Raw genomic sequence first — 19684 nt, 5'->3', positions numbered from 1 at the left:
AGAAATTAAATCTTGTATTTACACAAAGGAGTATTTGAAGATCAACTTTAAATATTGACTTATAATTATAAAAGTTTTGTTCATCCTCACCTGATGTGAATATTTTTTTGAATGTATTTATGATTCTATTTCATATTATGTATAACCTATGTTATACCATGTGTTTGTTTATTTATTATTCATTTGTGGTTAAGAAGATGATGTACGTTGTACAAGTCTTAATAAAATATCTGTTCTGTTCTATTTACACGAAGGTAACAAGTAAGAGTACGCGGTGTATGAGAGAAACATCTGAAGTCGGAATATTTATTTCTTAATGCAATGCAGTTCAAGAGTACATTGCACGTCAGTGTTTCTATTTATATATATATGTTGTTTTATCAATTATATTCGTATTGTTCTTGGTATAATAATAGTACAATATAGATTTAGTGAATACATTTTAGGAAAAGCGTTGTAAGCATTTGCTTTTAAAGAAAGCGAATATGGATTTTAAAATTGGCTAATTAAAGTCGGAACACCTTGAGAACGTGATATGTTAAATTTCACGTGTTTGGTAAAAAGGTGTGAATTCGCAGTACCTAATGAAAGCGCTTGTTGATATATCAAAGTTAGAACCGTGTAATGAATGTTTGTAGCAGAATTAACACCTTGGCATGGCTTGAGCACAATCGCCAGATTGTCAGTATATATAAAGGTGTGCTCAAATATATTGCATGTATGTTGTGTTCACTCTTGTTATTAAAAATGAAGAAAGTTGCAATTTTCGGGGACAGTCACGTCTGGCGACTAGGCGCATTCTGCAATGAGGACCTCAAGGTGCGTTGTTTTTTCATGTTCACTCACTATGTACAGTAAAACCTACCTTCCTATTTAGTTAGCTTACATCGGCGATTTATACGTGTTTGTTTCTAGTTGTCATATAACTACGTAAATGCTGATGTCGTTGCCTTCATCATGTCCAGCTACTTACGAACTAACCCCCAAATTTACTGTTTTTTACCATATCTGATAGGGCGCCTCATATGGGAGATCATGTGACACCGACATACCCGAAAAAAGCGTGTTGAAAATTACCAAACGAAAATTTCCCATTATATTGAGTAACATCAAATTCATGCATAGGCGCATTCAATTGTTTGTTGTGGATTTACTGTGCGCCATTGTCCGGTACAAAAAAAAATTGTCATTTTAGATGTTATGTGTTTTATTGTATGTCATTTTGTTCATATAATGTGTTTTTGAATTATGTAACATTTTGTATCATTTTTGCTCGTGCCATGCTGTGTCTACTCTGGAAAACATGTCATACCTTTTGAAGTGCTTGCGCGTGAGTTTGTTGCTGCAGAGACCCGCCGTGAATCCCATTGTAGGGAAACTTCAGTCTCACTGAGGTGGCATATCTCTCAGCGCAACTCGCGTCGCAAGTGCAACTACTCCTTTTTCCAAATTGCGTTAACCTTTTGTCGTCGTCGAAAACCATGCGCCAATAATAAGCAATAATAGCGGCTAGCTGATGTCAACATGCACTTTTATGTCAAACGATATACATGGTAAATTCAATTTTGGGGTGTACCATTTATGTCAGAGCTAGACAATCGGTGAGACCCTTTTAAGCGCGTGAGTTTGTTGCTGCAAAGACCCGCCGTGAATCCCATTGTAGGGAAACTTCAGTCTCACTGAGGTGGCATATCTCTCAGCGCAACTCGCGTCGCAAGTGCAACTACTCCTTTTTCCAAATTGCGTTAACCTTTTGTCGTCGTCGAAAACCATGCGCCAATAATAAGCAATAATAGCGGCTAGCTGATGTCAACATGCACTTTTATGTCAAACGATATACATGGTAAATTCAATTTTGGGGTGTACCATTTATGTCAGAGCTAGACAATCGGTGAGACCCTTTTAAGCGCGTGAGTTTGTTGCTGCAGAGACCCGCCGTGAATCCCATTGTAGGGAAACTTCAGTCTCACTGAGGTGGCATATCTCTCAGCGCAACTCACGTCGCAAATGCAATTACTCCTTTTGTAAACGGCCAGCAATAAATACGGTTAGCTGATGTCGACTACATTTACTGGGATGAATTATTCCATAATCATCGCTTTATGATAAAATATTTCTCTATATCGCATCAACAACAAATAAATAAAAATAGTTCAGGAAAAGTTCATGAAGAGTTCGAACTTGCTCGACAACATGACATGTTACAGGCATATTTTCCTCGCGTTTCGCTTTCGAGTCTTTGAGGTACGCATGAAGTAACAACTGTACTTAAAAATGAAAAAAAGGGTGCTTATGTTTTCAGCTTATGTCCCCCTTTAGGGAAAGCGGAGACATATGCATTGACGTGACATTCAACAGTACTGCCAACAATGTCACACCATTATACCTATCTTTCTAGCCATGGGTTCTTTGTATGCTTTGATTGATAATTGACAGTCATTATACAACTGTTTTGTCAACTCAGTTTTACATCTTGTACATATGTTTTATTTATTTTGTTTTATACACTGAATGTTCAGGCTATCATATGTGTATTTAACTTCTATTATTATACATGCTTTACATTTGCCACAACCCTTGCGCGTTAGTGCTACATTGCTGCTGAAGAGAGCCATTACATAGCTCTCTTACGTGGACTTAAAACATTGCATTTCTGTATGATTACTAACCCATTTAAATGCTGGTGTGCCTTTATGTGAATAGTTCTAAAACGGGATATTAAGGTTTACAGAAAAATGTTTGTGAGCTAGATAGGTCTATATAACAAACAAGGTACAGTTCACGAGTACTGTCATAGTGGCAAGACGGTTGTTAATTACCTTTAATTCGAACATATCACTTTACGGTCATTCCCGTGAATGTTTCGGCAACCTAACTGTTTTCGCAGAATAGGATGATTATTTCAAAATAAGTATCGATTTCTTTCGGGATTAATTGATGAATATTTTTAACATTGCATAAGCAGTCCGTCTTAAAATAATACGAAATGAAAGTCCATAAGGAAGGGAGGTTATTTTCAATTAGACCAATTTTTTTATGATTTTTTGAAGATGCTGTTGCATTTCAATGTTCTCTGAAGCTGTAGTACGTAACAAATTAGGAATGTGTTGAAACTTCTTCAACTAAATGAGGGTAGGTTTTGGGTGGGGGTGGGGGATGGGCCATGACGAGAGCGTGTATATATAATACAAATCTTTGGTCCAATTCAAGTCCACATTCATCCTGCCATAACTGAACGCTCTCATATGGTCGAAAATTAGCAATATCACTTCGCTTAAGATCATCCTCTTTCATATAATATACCACTTCGTGACATATGGCATTATAATAACCGCCTACTCAACCCCCGAAGGTGAACAGACCTCGGCTTACGCCTCGGTCCATATACACCTTCGATGGGTAAATGGCTGTCCTTATTATGTCATATGGCCCTCAGTGGTGTATTATATTTAATTTCTTTAATATCGTAAACACTGACGTGCAACGTACTCTTGAACTGCATTACACTAAGAAATAAATATTCAGACTTCCGATGTTTCTTTCATACACCGCGTACTCTTACTTGTTACCTCCGTGTAAATACAAGATTTAATTTCTGGTTCACAGGAGCATTCCGTTTTGAACCAGAACGCCATTGATTGGGGTTCAATACACATCGTATTATAGTCATCAGTGACAGCATGGTTCCAGGTACTGACCGCACGATAAGAATCTGTCACAGTGGGGTGTCATTACTGATAGATAACAGACATGGACCAATATCTCACAATGACATGTCCATATCGATATTGAGACGAGTATTGCATGTAAGTATTTAAACGGTATGCTTTACGATATAAAATATTAGATCATGCCTTTATTCATTAATAACACTTTCCTATCATGACCAATGTTAATATATGATGTTGATGATTCGTATTTAGGTGCAGTGATGGTATTTAAGTGAAATTGTACAATTTGCATTTATTTCTTCGCGAGATTGTGCAATGAAAATTACCAAGCGATTCCACATAACAGTTGAGACACATACAATTCGTTATGATACACATAAGGACAATTGTATAATCAACTCCCGCTTGATACCAGTTATTCACCTTTCTCGACACACAACTTGTTCACAATACACAATTAATTATTATTTATCGATTAACTTATACAGCACCATTTCTATATACACGTTCAAAGGCGCTTTCAACAATATAAACTGATAACTAATTACAAGCAATATCAATACAAAAGCTATTAAACAATCAATGTACGACATATTAAAAATCAGAAAATCAATAAAAAAATATAATGTGATATCAATTGAATTACTAGTTTGAAGTTAAAACATTAAATATCAATATCTACGATAACAAAATAACTCCAGCCCATGTAAAGTACACAACTTCTGTGTATCTCTATTACCGTCTGCTGTCTTATCAGATCGCAAATTTAAGTGTCTTGCTGTGCGGTGTCATCCAATACAGTACAATTTTCATAAACGAAACTGAATGAATAAATCTTGTTATCATACTTAGTTGGTTTTGATTACGTTTAAGTCACCCCAACACCCCTCCACCGACTCCCCTTCCCCTCTCTACAACCAACTATGGCATACAAGCGATGACACTAATAATAAGTTATTACTCCCGGCGTACAAACCACCTCGCACACTCGATGTAAAATGAAAGGGGGTCCCGGGTTTCAGTCACCACGACCCCCACCCCCACCCTTCCCAGGCTTCCCCACCCCTCTCCAACCTCCAACAATTACGGCATACAACATTCGAACACAATAATGTAGTAAATCCGGGCGTATTAAAGAAAACGCTATATACCTCAGAGAATGGAAGGGATTTTCGGTATTTACGGGGATTTCCGGATTTTCGGTAATTCCACCGACCGGCAATACAAGAACTACGGGGTCAGATCGCAATCCCTAAACTTAAAATAAGTCAAACACTACTCGTAGGGAGGACTTTAAATACAATCTTCGTCGTCTAGGTATGTCGCGCGCAACATCCGTTTCTACTGCCGTATAGTTCCGTTTTGTCTAATTAACGAATATTATCTAGACTGGTACCTCATTCTCTTTTCTTACCAAAAAGTAACGTAGGGTACTAGTCTATACCACAGTACAGTTTTCAAAGTTAGCAGACGCTTTGTTATTGTTGATTGTTGCAACGACTCACATTTTATTTGTAATTGTAAAATTATTCAATGAAATTAAGGATGTTGTTTTTGTTATCATATTGGAATTGTTAAGTTATGGCAGTCCAGTCTTACCAAGAGCGACAAAATGACGAACTGCAAGTGCTACAGTCTATATTTATGGAAGCTTTCCGAGATCTGCGTCTGAAAAATGCTTGGAAAGTATGTTGTTTGTCACTCCTTGTTCTGTTAACTTATTGATACATCAAGTTAAAAAAAGGTTCGAATTAATGTCATAGCGTGTGTGTTGTTGCTGCTTTTATTTTGAAAAAAAACAACCCAGCCTTCATGAAATTCAAGATCATTTTAGTTAGAACTTCTGCCCTTCTTTTAAACCGTTTTAAACAAAAATCAGCAACAATTTAACTTGTACTGTTGATGAATAGATTGACGTTCATGAACATTAGAGCTGGAAATGTTTAAATATTCTCTGTCGATCAATCTTGGTTCTGGAAAGTATAACATACAACTTCTAATATTATTTACATTGCTCTGCCAAGTTGGACCCATGGCACAGTCAATTTTCAAATGGTCCATAAATAAATGTATGAAGGCTAATTTCCTGCAAAAGTTCATTTGATTGAATTTCTGGATTCTGATGAAAGTCAAAATGGCTTATTGTTTTACTTTTTCATATCATTGATTGTTATAAGGGATGAAATATGAAATCAAAACTTGGGCACAAAAGTAAGGCCACATATAAGTAGATCTTCCTTATATGTCATAAGACACCATACAGAAGTTCGCTCAACTGTGAAAAAGTTACCACATATTGTGGTCAACTTTTTTGGTGCTGTGCACAAGATAACCTTCAGAAATGTTTTGTATGTAGGGCTTTAGGATGTAATGGACAGCGAAGAACTCTTATAAAATGTTTTATCAGTAATCTTAGGTTGTAAATGAAATCAGAAAATGGAAACAGTATGTATAACCATATAATAAGTATTAAACAAAACAATATTTCAGTATCATAAACTATCAGTTGATGAATTCAGACAGAATTGAACACATGCTGATCATTTTCTTGAGGGCAGAAATATGCTACCAAAAAAGGGTAGGGTGCAGCAAAGTCCTGAAATATTCAAATGATTCAAAGATACACGCGAACTTATGCTGTCATTCACTGATCAACAGTATCATTTCAATGTCTTGTGGTATTTACTTAGCTGTGATTTTGTTCTGTAAAGTGTATCACCTAAATTTGACATATAACATGACAGCTGTTTTTTAGAGTTTGTGTACTAAGTGTACTTGTAGATCAGTATAATGGTATTTGTATTCAACTATAAATAAAAGACCAGAAATGCATTTTACCTCCTCTGTGTCTTTAGAGAAAATTAGTTGAATTCTTGTCATGGCTTTGGTATCTTCAGGCTCATATGGCAAAACTCAAAAGCCTTTCCAGATATTTGAATGAAACTTGGTGCACATGTTACCAGAGACATAATACACTTGAAAAGCCAGGCCTATAAATATGGGTTCAATAATTGCCAAGTTATGCCTCTTGATAGTTTTAAAAAGGTCATGAAAAAACATCAACTTGGTCATAACTTTATAATCTTCAAGATATTCGCTTAGAACCTTTTACACATATCACTATATACATACAAAAAGCACATGACTGTGTTGCAAGGCCCATACTCTGTTTTTATTTAAATGTTTTCATGTTATGGCCCTTTGCAGTTGAAAAAGTCATGCAAAATCTTAAACCTGGTCTTAACTTTTAGATAACCATAATAACCTGACTGTTACTTAATAGCCATTCAAAATATTTACAATAAACTTTGTACTCATGATATTTGTAGCACGGCCTATTACTTTGACTTTAAAAAAGGTCAAGTTATGCCTCTTGATATTTTGACAATGTCATGCAGAACCTTATACTTGGCTGTATGTTAATAACCAGGCAAGATATTCTTATGAAAGTTATTTTACCAGTGAGGATGTGCACTGGTTTAGCAAGGCAAATAACTCTTGCTCAAAGAAGTGTTGAGTCTCCGATTTTTTTTTTTTTTTACATTTTGGTATGTTTTTTTTTACAATTATGATATCAAAGAGTAAAACATTTTATTATGCCCCCCTTCGAAGAAGAGGGGTATATTGCTTTGCACAGGCATGTCAGTCGGTCCGTTGGTAGACCAAAGCTTGTCCGAGTGATAACTCAACAATTCCTGGACATATGGTCATCAAACTTGACATGAAGGTTGGGCCTGACCAGTAGATGACCCCTATTGATTTTAGGGATCATCGGGTCAAAGGTCAAGGTAACAGTGACCTGAATGGTAAAATAATTTTAAAGCTTGTTCGAGTGATAACTCAACAATGCCTAGACCTATGGTCATCAAACTTGATATTGAAGTTTGGCCTGACCAGTAGATGACCCCTATTGTTTTGGGGGGTCATCGGGCAAAAGGTCAAGGTCACAGTGACCTTGAATGGTAAAAAGTTGTCTGAGTGTTAACTCGACAATGCCTGCACCCATGGCCCTCAAACTTGACTTTGAGGTTGGGCCTGACCAGTAGATGACCCCTATTGTTTTGGGGGCTCATCGGGTCAAAAGTCAAGGTCACAGTGACCTTGAATGGTATAAGGTTGTCTGAGTGATAACTCAACAATGCCTGCACCCATGGCCCTCATAATTGAATTGGAGGTTGGGCCTGACCAATAGATTACCCCTATTGTATTTGGGGGTCATCGGGTCAAGGTCACAGTGACATTGAATGGTAAAAGGTTGTCCACGTGATAACTCAACAATGCCTGCACCCATGGCCCTCAAACTTGACTTGGAGGTTGGGCTTGACCAGTAGCTGACCCCTATTGTTTTTGGGGCTCATCAGGTCAAAGGTCATGGTCACAGTGACCTTAAATGGTAAAAGGTTGTCCGAGTGATAACTGGACAGTGCCTGCACCCATGGCCCTCTAACTTGACTTGGAGGTTGGGCCTGACCAGTAGCTGACCCCTATTGTTTTTTGGGCTCATAGGGTAAAAGGTCAAAGTCACAGTGACCTTGAATGGTAAAAGGTTGTTTGAGTGATAACTCAACAATGCCTGCACCCATGTCCCTCAAAATTGACTTGGAGGTTGGGCCTGACCAGTAGATGACCCCTATTGATTTTGGGAGTCATTGGGCCATAGGTCGAGGTAACAGTGACCTTTAATGGTAAAAGGTTGTCCATGTGATAACTGGACAATGCCTGCACCCATGGCCCTCAAACTTGACTTGGAGGTTGGGCCTGACCAGTAGATGAACCCTATTGATTTTTGGGGTCATCGGGCCAAAGGTCAAGGTAACAGTGACCTTGAATGGTAAAAGGTTGTCCATGGCCATCAAACTTGACTTGGAGGTTGGGCCTGACCAGTAGATGGCCCTTATTGATTTTAGGGGTCATTGGGCCAAAGGTCAAGGTCGCAGTGACTTTGAACGATAAAATGTTGTCCGAGTGATAACTCAACAATTCCTGCACCCATGGCCCTCAAACTTCACTTGGAGGTTGGGCCTGACAAGTAGATGACCCCTATTGATTTTAGGGGTCAAAGGTCATGGTCACAGTGACCTTGAAAGCAAACTTGACAATTTCTTGACCAATTGTCATCAAACTTGACATGAAGGTTGAGCCTGACCAGTAGATGACCCCTCTTGACTTTGGGGGTTATCGGGCCAAGGTCAAGGTCACAGTTACCTTTAACACAAAAAAAATAACAAATCTTCTCCCAGTGATATCTCAACAATGCCTGAACCTATGATCATCAAACTTGACATGGAAGTTGGGCCTGACCAGGGGATGACACTTATTGATTTTAGGAGTCATTGGGTCAAAGGTCAAGTTCACAGTGACTTTGAATGCGAAAATGTTTCAAGTGATAATTCGACAATGCCTGCACCCATGGCCCTCAAAAATGACTTGGAGTTGTAGATGACCCCTTATGATTTTAGGGGTCATCTGGTCAAAGATCAAGGTTACAGTGACCTCGAACGGAAAAAGCTTGTCTGTGTGATAACGTTTCAATGCCTGCACCCATGGCCCTCAAACTTGACATTTAGATTTTTGGTGACCAGCTGATGACTCCTATGGATTTTGAGGCACCTGTGCGCTCGGGGGGGGGGGGGGGGGCATAATGTTTGACAAACATCTCTTGTTAAATAATTGTCCTGAGATTCATTATGGAAAAAAATGTAAGTGCCAATCTGGTGTACAGACTCTTTAAATTACAGGTCTCAACCAAAAAAAAAATTATGCAGCGTTGCCATGCATTGAGAACTTTACAGTAGTGAAAAATCTTTTATGTGACCAGACCATGACTGGTTTTACTGTTTGTCAAATGCTCCTTGATAGACTGAGGAAAACAGATGAGCATAAGCATCTTCTGTCTGTGCTCTTACTGTAGAGAGTATACTTGTATGTTTTTTGTGGGAACTATTGTAGAAAAAAATAATAAAAAGTATGACTTTTTGTTACCAGTAGACCAGTACTGTGCCCTTTTAGAAGAAGCTTGGATTTCTTGACTTTACTACACTCTGCTCTGTTCTGAAAACCATATTTTTATCCCTGTCTTCCACATATAAGTATACAAGTTCCAAGTAAAGTGGAGAATACTGAGGTCTTATACAAAAGCTCAACCAACTTGTAGTTAAACTAATATCTTATAGTGTCCTTTTGTTTGTAGGTTGAAAGAGCCCCTGAAGTAAGCCTTACTTTAAAACCTCAGGAGAGCTATGGCAATCATGCGGAGGAAGCACATGTTCAGTTGGACTTGGTCTTCATCTGTCCAGAACATTATCCTGACGAGTATGTGACATTAGGCATCAAATGTATCAAAATAATGTTTAACTCTTTCTCTTAAAAATACTTACCACATTATTCTGTAAATCAGCTGATTATATATGTTTAATTTTGGACTCTGACTGATTAGTAATGCAATGAAATGCCTACAGTAAATGTTTTGCATGAAGATTAGAAACTTGTAAACTCTCTGACATGAAAGACCAATAACGGCGCTTGTTTTACAAACAAATATATTCTTAAAATCCTTGTACCATATTGGTAAGTTTTTGTATCAAAATGGTAACTAGAAGGCAGAGCTCTTATGCTGCAATAAGTAGTATACCACTGATGATTAATTACAATGATACACTTATACACGCTACTTGAAATTTGTCTTACAAAACAATTACTACACATAAGATCCGTGTAATTGAAATCAACCAACTCATGCCTTGTGCTTGTATGATTACACCAACTCTGGCATTGTGTGCTCTAACTCTGTATGTAACTGTATTACTCAAACACAACTTTATTTTGTACTTTTAAGCCTTCCGACCATGAGGTTAGAGAATTCAAAGGGACTATCGAATCAGCAGCTTGATTCTCTTAAATCTGAATTGGAAAATCGTGCAACACAACTGAAAGGACAGGTACAAACTAATTTCAACTGGAAACCAGTAATAATTGGTAAAACTGGTATAAACAACTCTTAAAGCAATACTAGACTGATCATGTTTATGTCGATTTCCCCGCCAAATGATTTACATAGGCTTCTGACAAAAAAGAATGCTAAAGTTCTTTTTAATTATAATTTTTTATTAAGTGTCATATACAGCCATTTGTTTATTAGTCAGACATTCACGCAAATACAAAGATAGTGACTATTAGTTTTTGCTTTACCAAACAAAACACAGCCTGGCTTATAACAATTGAATGGTTTAGTAAATCGAAAAATAAACAACTAGTACACAATGGACATTTTGTGTAATTATATGTATGCATGTGCCCAACAAACTAGTAAAATGCTTGATAAAGATAGATTTAAAATGAATAAAAGAAAATATTGAAAAAACAATTTGATTACATAATTTACGTTGTGAATATAAAATATGCAGGAGATGATGTTAGAGTTGTCACAGCATGTTCAGACGTTCCTGTATGCCAACAACAAACCGCCTCCCCAGTCGTTCTATGAGCAGATGATGAGTAACAAGAAGCAACAAGAGGACCGTGAGGCGCAGGAACAACAGAGGCGCATGGAACTGCTGCGGAAGAAGGAGGAAAAAGAGGTGGGAGCATTTGAGCATTATTAATTCAGTTTAAGTATAAATGAAATTGGGTGTGATGTCATGTGTTTAAAGGGTCTGCCTCTCACCTAAGAGTATCTTTTTCCTTTGATAAATTCATCTTTTATAAAGCACCTGTGTGAATATGGGTCATGTCAGCTAAAAAACTAGGTCACTTGGTCAAATCAAGTAATAATATGCGTTCATAAAGTACACAGTGTTTATTCATTCTTCAAAAAACTCAAGTCAGAATATTTCTATGCATGAGATTTAGGACCAGTATGGGTAATCTCATTCAAAATCTTGTGAACTAGTTTGAATATGGGTTGGCAGCACTCTATTCTTCCTCTTTCAACTTGAACATTGCTGCAAAATCACATTTGTCAAAATAAAAAATCTGTGCTAAATAGTGTCTCGGCATTAACCCCTTGTTTTACAACTTACCTACATGTAATGTTATAATACCGTTGAACAGTTATGTTGATTGAGTGTACATTTAAGATAGTGTTCTAAGTGCTAGTGTTCTTTGATTTATAGTTACTCATGATCGAAGATGAGATTGCAAAGAGACAGGAGGCCCTGAAAGAGGAGACAAGAAAGAGACGTGACGAGGCAAGACAGGTAAGGCCCTGGAACATAGAATTAAGAACCAAATGTATATTGAAAGGGTAGATAATTATATTGCAAAATTTGTTGTCTCATCTATGTTTTGAGGAACCTGTGATTGTCATAGCCAATGTGTTGTTATTGTCAAATTTGCGCTGTTTTATTCATGTTTGACCAATCAGTTAATTAAAAACATTAAATATATTTCCATTAATATTCATTAGGGATGGCAACGAGTAGTAAAATTGGTACTCGAGTACTCAGACAATCTTTCGATCGAGTACTCGATTACTCAGAAAAAATGAGTTTGTTTTCGGGAAAGACAAGATCGTGTATACGTGTATCGTTCATGACGTTTATTGTGCGTTGGTCGTATTATTGGTCATTTCATCTTTAAATTAGACTTTCATTATGTACTTTAACAGAAAATTAAATAAAAGGAAAACGAATGCTGTTTCATGCTTTTAATTTTGTCTTTTTCATTTCACTTTAATGATTTTATATAAGAATGCCCTGCAAATTAGCTACAATAAAGCTGGAAAGTTAAACCCGGGTTTTATTCGAGCATCTAGATAGTCAAGGTTTATAATGAAATCAATCAGAATTACAATGAACGAAAATTAATAGCATACATAAAAATATGCTAAATAATGGATAAACGAAATACTTAGTACTGTATTATTGTGTGCGTGCGTGCGTGCGTGCGTGCGTGCGTGCGTGCGTGCGTGCGTGCGTGCGTGCGTGCGTGTGTGTGGAATATGAATGATATGTATACAGTGTGTATTTAAGGGTTCACTAGAAAAAGCCATTCCAGTGGGTTCACCAGGCAAAGGAAAGGTCGAGGCAGGCCAGGGGAGGCTATCTATGTCACCGGGGGAGAAACACAGGGACGGCCAGGAGGATGGGAGACAGTCACACAGGAGGTAACTAGAGCCTGGAGTGAGTTAATTGATTTAAAGACTTCTCAAAATAACTTAATGATAATAAATATTCAAACTACACCCAAAACTTTGTATTAACTGAAAACTTTCAGAAAACCAAGAATATAAATCAATCCAAAGAATAATTTCAAATCAATAAAAAATTTGGGAATTAAGTTATATTTTAATTTAGAAGAATACTTATGAAAGGACATTTACAATGAACTTGTCTTACATGTACTTCTTTGAGAAGAATTTCAAATGTATGCTATATAAAAACAACAGCACAGTACATATACTGAAAATAATCAAAAGCTTCCCAATACATCGCTCTAATGGGCATACTATATGTGGAATATTGGATAGTAATATGAGTTTGTTTTTTAAACTTCTCAGGTGATTTGTTTCTGTGATTAGAATATTTTATATAAAAAGGAAATAAACTGTCTTGTTTCAAGCCCTGTGGTGCAATTCACTGTCCCGGTGTCTCCTACACAGAGGTACCGCTTTACTTGAACAGTGTTGTGGAAATTATACAGCCAGATTGATCATTCATTCTGTATTCAGGCTTATTAAAAATGTGAAGACTTTTCCTCTGCACGCTGATCTGTTTATGTTATATTGTTTAAAGTTGTAACTGTTCATTTTATCGCTTTATTGAGGTGAAAAAACAACAGATATCATTGTAGGGTTTTAGCTGGAGGGTTGTGGGAGGGTGCCGCACCCTCACCTTTATTGGAACCACCCTTCTGCCGTCATGGAGACCAGAATGTGCACCCTGCTGCCTTCAAAAAATCCAATGCTTAATAAAATATTTCTTATGATTTGATTAAAACATGAAATATTATTATGAATTCAAACAAACTTTACATATTTGGCATTTAAAAACCTAATAGTACTTCAAATAAGCACAATATCTAACATTTTCTGTGAAATAATGCTTCAATTATTCACTGCCCGATACAATGTGGCCTTTTGTTCCTGGACATCCTGTCCTTTTCTGTAGCACCCTGTCCTTTTTAAAACCTGGCTAAAACCCTATTATTAGTACAGCGCTGGTACGAGTTTGTATTCACTGTACATGCTACTCTGCATTTATGTATGATCAGAAAAGCAACATTTATCTGTATAATTTTTCAATTATAAACTTTTCTTTATTTTTTTTGGAATTTTAATGATTTTATTGGTAGACTTTGGTTATTTTTCCGATATTGGAAAATACAATGATCTGATTGAGGTTGTTATTACATGTATATGTCTTTAGTCCTGACATGTCTTTCTTCATAATTATGTTACCTTACGTGAAGTAAGTGTACATGGATCTTCAAGAGTATTGCAAAGTTTTTAAGACCAGCTCAGCTGTCAAGTGCATGCATACAAAACTCAAAATATGTATACCTGTATTTGCTTGTATATCAGCTATATATTAGCATGGTTTTGTATTTTCCCACGTTAGAATTTGTTTCCAATTTGGAAGGAACAGCTGGTTGACATTCAGTTAAAGTAATTCAATATTTGACCTGCCGTGTAGAATACATGAATGGGCTTTCAATATTGTTCATGCAAATCCTGTTATAGTAAAGAACACCTTTTTCTTTGAATGAAACTGTAAATGTCCTGTACTTTGCCGGTTGCTTGCTAAATAATGGATAGATAAGACACTCTACGCACTACACTACCGCTGCTACATTGACATTTACTTGTTTGGTCTTATTGACTGAACGTTGTTTTGACTGTTATTCTACATGTTTCCCTGGTATGCTATGGCTGGTGATTTGCTCCCATTAATATTGTCAACTTTTATCATCAAAGATTTCATATCACATTTAATACACACATGCTTTACTTGTATAATGTATGTATATTTCTTTATTTTGACAACATATTCACTGAGATAGAGTCATCTGTAATTGAATAACCTAAATGTTGTTATATTATATAAAGAAAACAATTTTAAATACATAATATTGTAAAACAGGATTGTATAATTACTGTTAAAGTTTTAAAAATAATTGTTGATAAATCATTATTTAGTTCTGATTTTTGTGACTCTTATCATATTATTTGGTTTATATTTTATTTATTTAACAACGATTGTGAAGAAAGTTTTATTTACTTTATCTAAGTCACTCTCGTTGTTGGGCAGGAGTGTTATCTTGTCTTGTTGGGGAAACCAGAGAACCCAGAGAAAACCCATTTGTCTTGCTATGTAAGCACTAACATATTCACATGCGCCAAGGCCGGAAATCGAAACCAAAACACCTTGGTGAGAAACCATTCCACGAACCATGCAATACAATCAGATCATGTGATACTCAAGTGCTTTAGTTTTCAATACCAGAAGCTCTATCACATTTCTGCCATGAATCTGTTTCTGTCCCCCACAGGCGAACGGTGACCCTGAAGAGTGGGGAAGATGGAGATGGGCCCTGCAAACATCACCATGGGGGCGTGGTTGTCCTTGCCTTTAACACAAAGTCAGAGAGAATCGTCCACAGGGGAACATGTCTTGGTAGGTCGCACACTTTGAACCCATGGTTGATTTATCTTTAAAACATTGATGCAAATTTACCTATAAGTGAACTTGAAAATGATCTTCTTTGCCATTCCAGGGCATGGACTACATGGCAGTACAGTTTATGCAGGTATAGACACTAATACTGGTGAGTTGGTTGCCATATCCGAGTGGGTGTTGAAATGGCGCCATGCGGCCAAGAAGGCGGGAAGCAGTGGTCGGGTCGAGGGCGATACTGAGGGGGAGGGGTACAGTAAACAGGTCAGTGGACTATAGTTGGTAAACATTGGCATGTTTTTTGTTGATTTATACTAGACATTATTACATGTTTTCTGTTAAAATAAAATTTACTCAATTTCACAATTAACTTGGATTTTAAAAAACTTCATATAAATGTTACTTTATGTGCATATCATTATGATCAAAAGATTTTCTTCTAGGTGGCTAACATAGAGCGAGAGATGTTTTCATTGCTCAAGTTGAACCATAGAAACCTGCTACACTACCTGGCATTCAAATACATTGAAGAACCTGGAAAAATCACCATCTATGTAAGCATTATTTTTGTGGTAGGCAGTTTGAATACTGTTAGTGGATGAATCCTGTTGGTAAAGAATACTAGGGTTGCTATATAGTTAATAAATATAAGAGTATTTATCAATGAATTAAAAACGGTTAAAATATCTCTTAATTATATGTAGTGTTCACCTTCAAACATGCCCAAGAATCTCATTTAAAAGAACAACAGACACGAATTGACATCAACTAGCACTGACTTATCATCTTCTTATTCTTACTTTGAACCTTCAAAAACATTAGTGATCAATAATTCCAAATTGCATTGGTAGGTAGGGAAGGTTGTCATGAAAAATGTGTTAGATAATCAGGTTACCTGTCCATATAAGCCCAAATACTTATGGCTATCTGTTCAATGAATCTTTTGGGGGCATTTCTCACAATCCTGTGACGGCTCTTGTTCTTGTGTATATAATTGTAAAATTTATGATATTAATGAATCACACTGTAATTAATAATAGGTAGTAATATGATAAAATGTATATTACAGATATTTAAAATCTAAACTTGATCCAACCGTTTCTAGGCATTTGGTCTGGTACGGAAATGATTCTATATTGCCTTTGTGTTTTGAAGCTCTCATATTGAAACATGCACATTTCATTATAATTTCTTCCACAGGCACTAATGGAGTACTCTGGAGGCCAGAACTTGGACATTTATGTGACACGACGCACCTTGCCTCTTGCTGCCATACATACATACACACATGAGCTGTTAGGGGGACTTCAGTATCTACATAACAAAGATGTTACACACAAGAATCTCAGGGTGACCTTTGGTTTTTATTAACTTGTTTTATGCATGTACATAGCTTGATTTGGAAAACAGCTACTTAAAATATAGGTGATGAACACTTTCCTAAGTATTTAACTGCCTAGAGACCAGTGCTGATGTCCATTTTACATGTATCAGAAATATGTTTCTTTTTTCAAATTGCATATATAAGTAATTTTTATTTTTCTGCATAATTTAAGAGTCCTTCATTTCAAACATGAGGGCCTTTGCTGTTGTAGGCATCAAGTGTGTTTATTGATGTGACTGGAAGAGTCCGAATAGCAGACTACAGTATCAACAGGAGGTTGGTGAATTTCTTTTCCCTTTGCGTTCTTAATTTGAACAACATGTATAGACTTAAATATATTTTGGCTTTAGAATAATTGTTTACAGCAACTCTCAGACAATCATACTTACTGTAACAAAGCTTTCTTATGACATTATAGTGAAGCATATCACTCATAAGAGCATACAGACAGGGTTGGACAATACCTGTGTTTCGACATCCCTAGGCATTTCATGTTCAGACACCAATACGCCCATTATTTGGCACAGGAGTTTTTATATTTACCGTTGGTCAACTTCCTGTTTCAATTGATTCATTGCTGAAATTGATTTGTATTCTATTCATTTGTATTAATTATATAAGACGAGCTACATAAGCACCATACAAGCACCATACATCATGTGAATTCTTTGTAAAACAGGCAAAGACTGCCATACTAACACATAGAAAGTAGAAGAAAACAGACAAAGTGGCAAGTTTTCGAAAGGACACCTGACTTCAGGAAGGGACATTTAATTTCAACTGGCTTAACCAGCTAAATAGTCAAATATACCCAGCTATGTGTCCCCTGTTTATTGGCCATATAACAGAATCAAGCTCAGGGCAATACTTGTTTTGATACAGATTGTGTATAATTCTCCTCTAACAAGTCTCAAGTCTTGAGGCTTTTAAGGAAGTTTTTAGCACCCTTTTTTCAAAAGAAACATTCAAGGTATTGTCAAAGTCTTGGTGTTTCTGTCAACATTTGTGTCACCCTGTTCTCTGTTGTACATTAACATTTGCCATAACTTAAAAACATTCAAGATATTCCAAATGAAACAGGGTTCCTGAGAAAATACATGGATAGCAAGGCCAAAATTCTTGCGCTAATAATTGTTTAATTTGCCCCTTATTTGATTGTAAAAAAAAACCGACATTGGTGTTTGCATAAAGATGCTCTTGCAAGTTAATCAAGTTCAAGTAAGTCATTTTGCTCAACAAATTAAGATGATTTTTAACTGCTACCCTTAACACATTTTTTTGAGAAATTATGGGTAGGTGTAAATCGTGTATGTTATGGTTTCCGCCAGGCCGTTTTCGCTTGTCAGGCCCAGCGTGCCTTCCCGCAGTGAAGCTTAATATTTACACTATTGTTAATTGCACCGACATGCCTTAATCCCTGCAGAGACTAGCTTTATCAAAACAGTAATCATAATTGACAATACTAAGCTTAGGCTTTTGTAATAGTTGACCAGAAAAGAAGGCATGTCGGCCATATAACCAGTTACTTAGCTGCTATCGTAATGGTTTTCTGATCGCCAGAAGGCGTATTGGGAATATTTCCCTTGATGCATCATCCAAATCACGTTAGCGGCTCTCCCCAATTTCTCCCACCATAAATTGACAAATACAATGGACAGTCATATTTCCAATCAGTAACATTATTGGCTTTCGACTTCAAATTAAACAATGATGTGTTAATTGATTGGCTACTCAATTTGTAATTTAACGCGAAAATTTCACACCTTACACAGCGTTGAATTGTTTTACAAAATTGAAATTTTGGCTAAGGATCCCATCTTAAAAATTCAATAAAATCTTAAAAAAGAATTCCCACTTGAGGAAACAGAAAATATTTTCATATCTTTTCTGTTCAAAAAGTTATTCAGAAATGAATGTCATGTTCTTGTGAAAACCTCACAACCTTGCAATTGAGTATCAGAAATTAAGAGTGACAATTGAAAGTTTACATGAAAAACAAATCATTTCTTCTAAGAATTTCAACTTGTCTTAATGCAAATTCCTTGTGCCTCCTATGAATTTGATGATCTCATCGTTCTTTAAGCAAATACATGCAAGCGTGTGCAGGTGACGCCAGCCCGGCTTGAAGGTGAAGCTCGTGATATTGTCACCGTAATATAATAGAATATAGAAGTCTTTTTTCCTACTTGAAAGTCTATCTTAACTAAAAAGTGTGTGATATATTACTTTATTGTACTTAATTATTATTTATGAGCACATGATTCACAGCTAAAAATACAGAACATCGCACACTTTACACTACTATAAAAAAAAATCTGAGAGGACAACCTTCCCATACCCAACCCCGTAAGTGAGTCTATACAAGCCTTCGAAAAATGCTAGCAGAAACCCAGCTTGTGTTATTCACTGGAAATGCATATGACTGTGATATATTGTTGTTTTAGACTCTGTGACCTGCACAGAATGGCAGAGGAGTCCTGCCCAGGGGTGAAATTCACAGACAATGTTCAGACTGCAGGCAGGGGAGGCAAGAAGGGAGACATATTTCAGCTGGTGTGTTCCATATCCTGATATTGTTTGCTTTAACCAATGTTTAGCTATTCAGGTTATCTAGTGGAGCCATTTATATTTATTTAAAGTCTGTTTCATTTGAAATAAGAATAAAATAGAACATTATTTTCAATAATGTTATTTATTTGACTGTTATATGTTAGTGAATTTAGTAAAGATTTCTTGCATACAATCATGTGACCAGTGCTGAAGTAATGGTCTTCTCTCCGCCATAGAAGATGAGTCTCGTGCAACAACATGCCAATTGATAATACTTTAATGTATAATTTTAAACAATTACCATTTCAAAGCTGTAGGATAAAAATTTGTTTCTTAACAATGAAATTTGAAATAATTGCACTGTTAAAATGGATGTTTTATAGGAACTACGGTATTCAATGTCTTCTGTGATTAAAAACGGACATCAGTAAACACTGTCACACTTAAATTTTGTTGATTTCACAAAA

The 19684-nt window shown here is 36.3% G+C and overlaps 1 protein-coding gene across 3 annotated transcripts in view; it reads left to right on the top strand.

Annotated features, from left to right (window-relative positions):
• Positions 1–5120: 5120 nt before the first annotated feature.
• Positions 5121–19684, top strand: part of LOC128208275 (eIF-2-alpha kinase GCN2-like) — a 44942-nt gene continuing 30378 nt past the window's right edge. Inside the window, exons 1-13 of one of the 3 annotated variants that reach the window (XM_052911790.1) lie at positions 5121–5357; positions 9862–9983; positions 10507–10609; positions 11075–11248; positions 11783–11866; positions 12641–12774; positions 13230–13271; positions 15159–15283; positions 15384–15547; positions 15727–15837; positions 16484–16633; positions 16879–16943; positions 19112–19220. In XM_052911790.1, coding sequence (XP_052767750.1) covers positions 5253–5357; positions 9862–9983; positions 10507–10609; positions 11075–11248; positions 11783–11866; positions 12641–12774; positions 13230–13271; positions 15159–15283; positions 15384–15547; positions 15727–15837; positions 16484–16633; positions 16879–16943; positions 19112–19220 — 1488 coding nt within the window. In that variant the 5' untranslated portion in view covers positions 5121–5252. Of the gene's footprint in view, positions 5416–9861; positions 9984–10506; positions 10610–11074; positions 11249–11782; positions 11867–12640; positions 12775–13229; positions 13272–15158; positions 15284–15383; positions 15548–15726; positions 15838–16483; positions 16634–16878; positions 16944–19111; positions 19221–19684 lie in introns of all 3 variants that reach the window. The other 2 variants (XM_052911792.1, XM_052911791.1) reach the window with 2 other exon arrangements.

Source organism: Mya arenaria, chromosome 11, assembly GCF_026914265.1.
Source record: "Mya arenaria isolate MELC-2E11 chromosome 11, ASM2691426v1".
Lineage (NCBI taxonomy): Eukaryota > Metazoa > Mollusca > Bivalvia > Myida > Myidae > Mya > Mya arenaria.
Note: the sequence above shows the minus strand (reverse complement) of the source record. Positions and strands in the feature narration are given on the sequence as shown.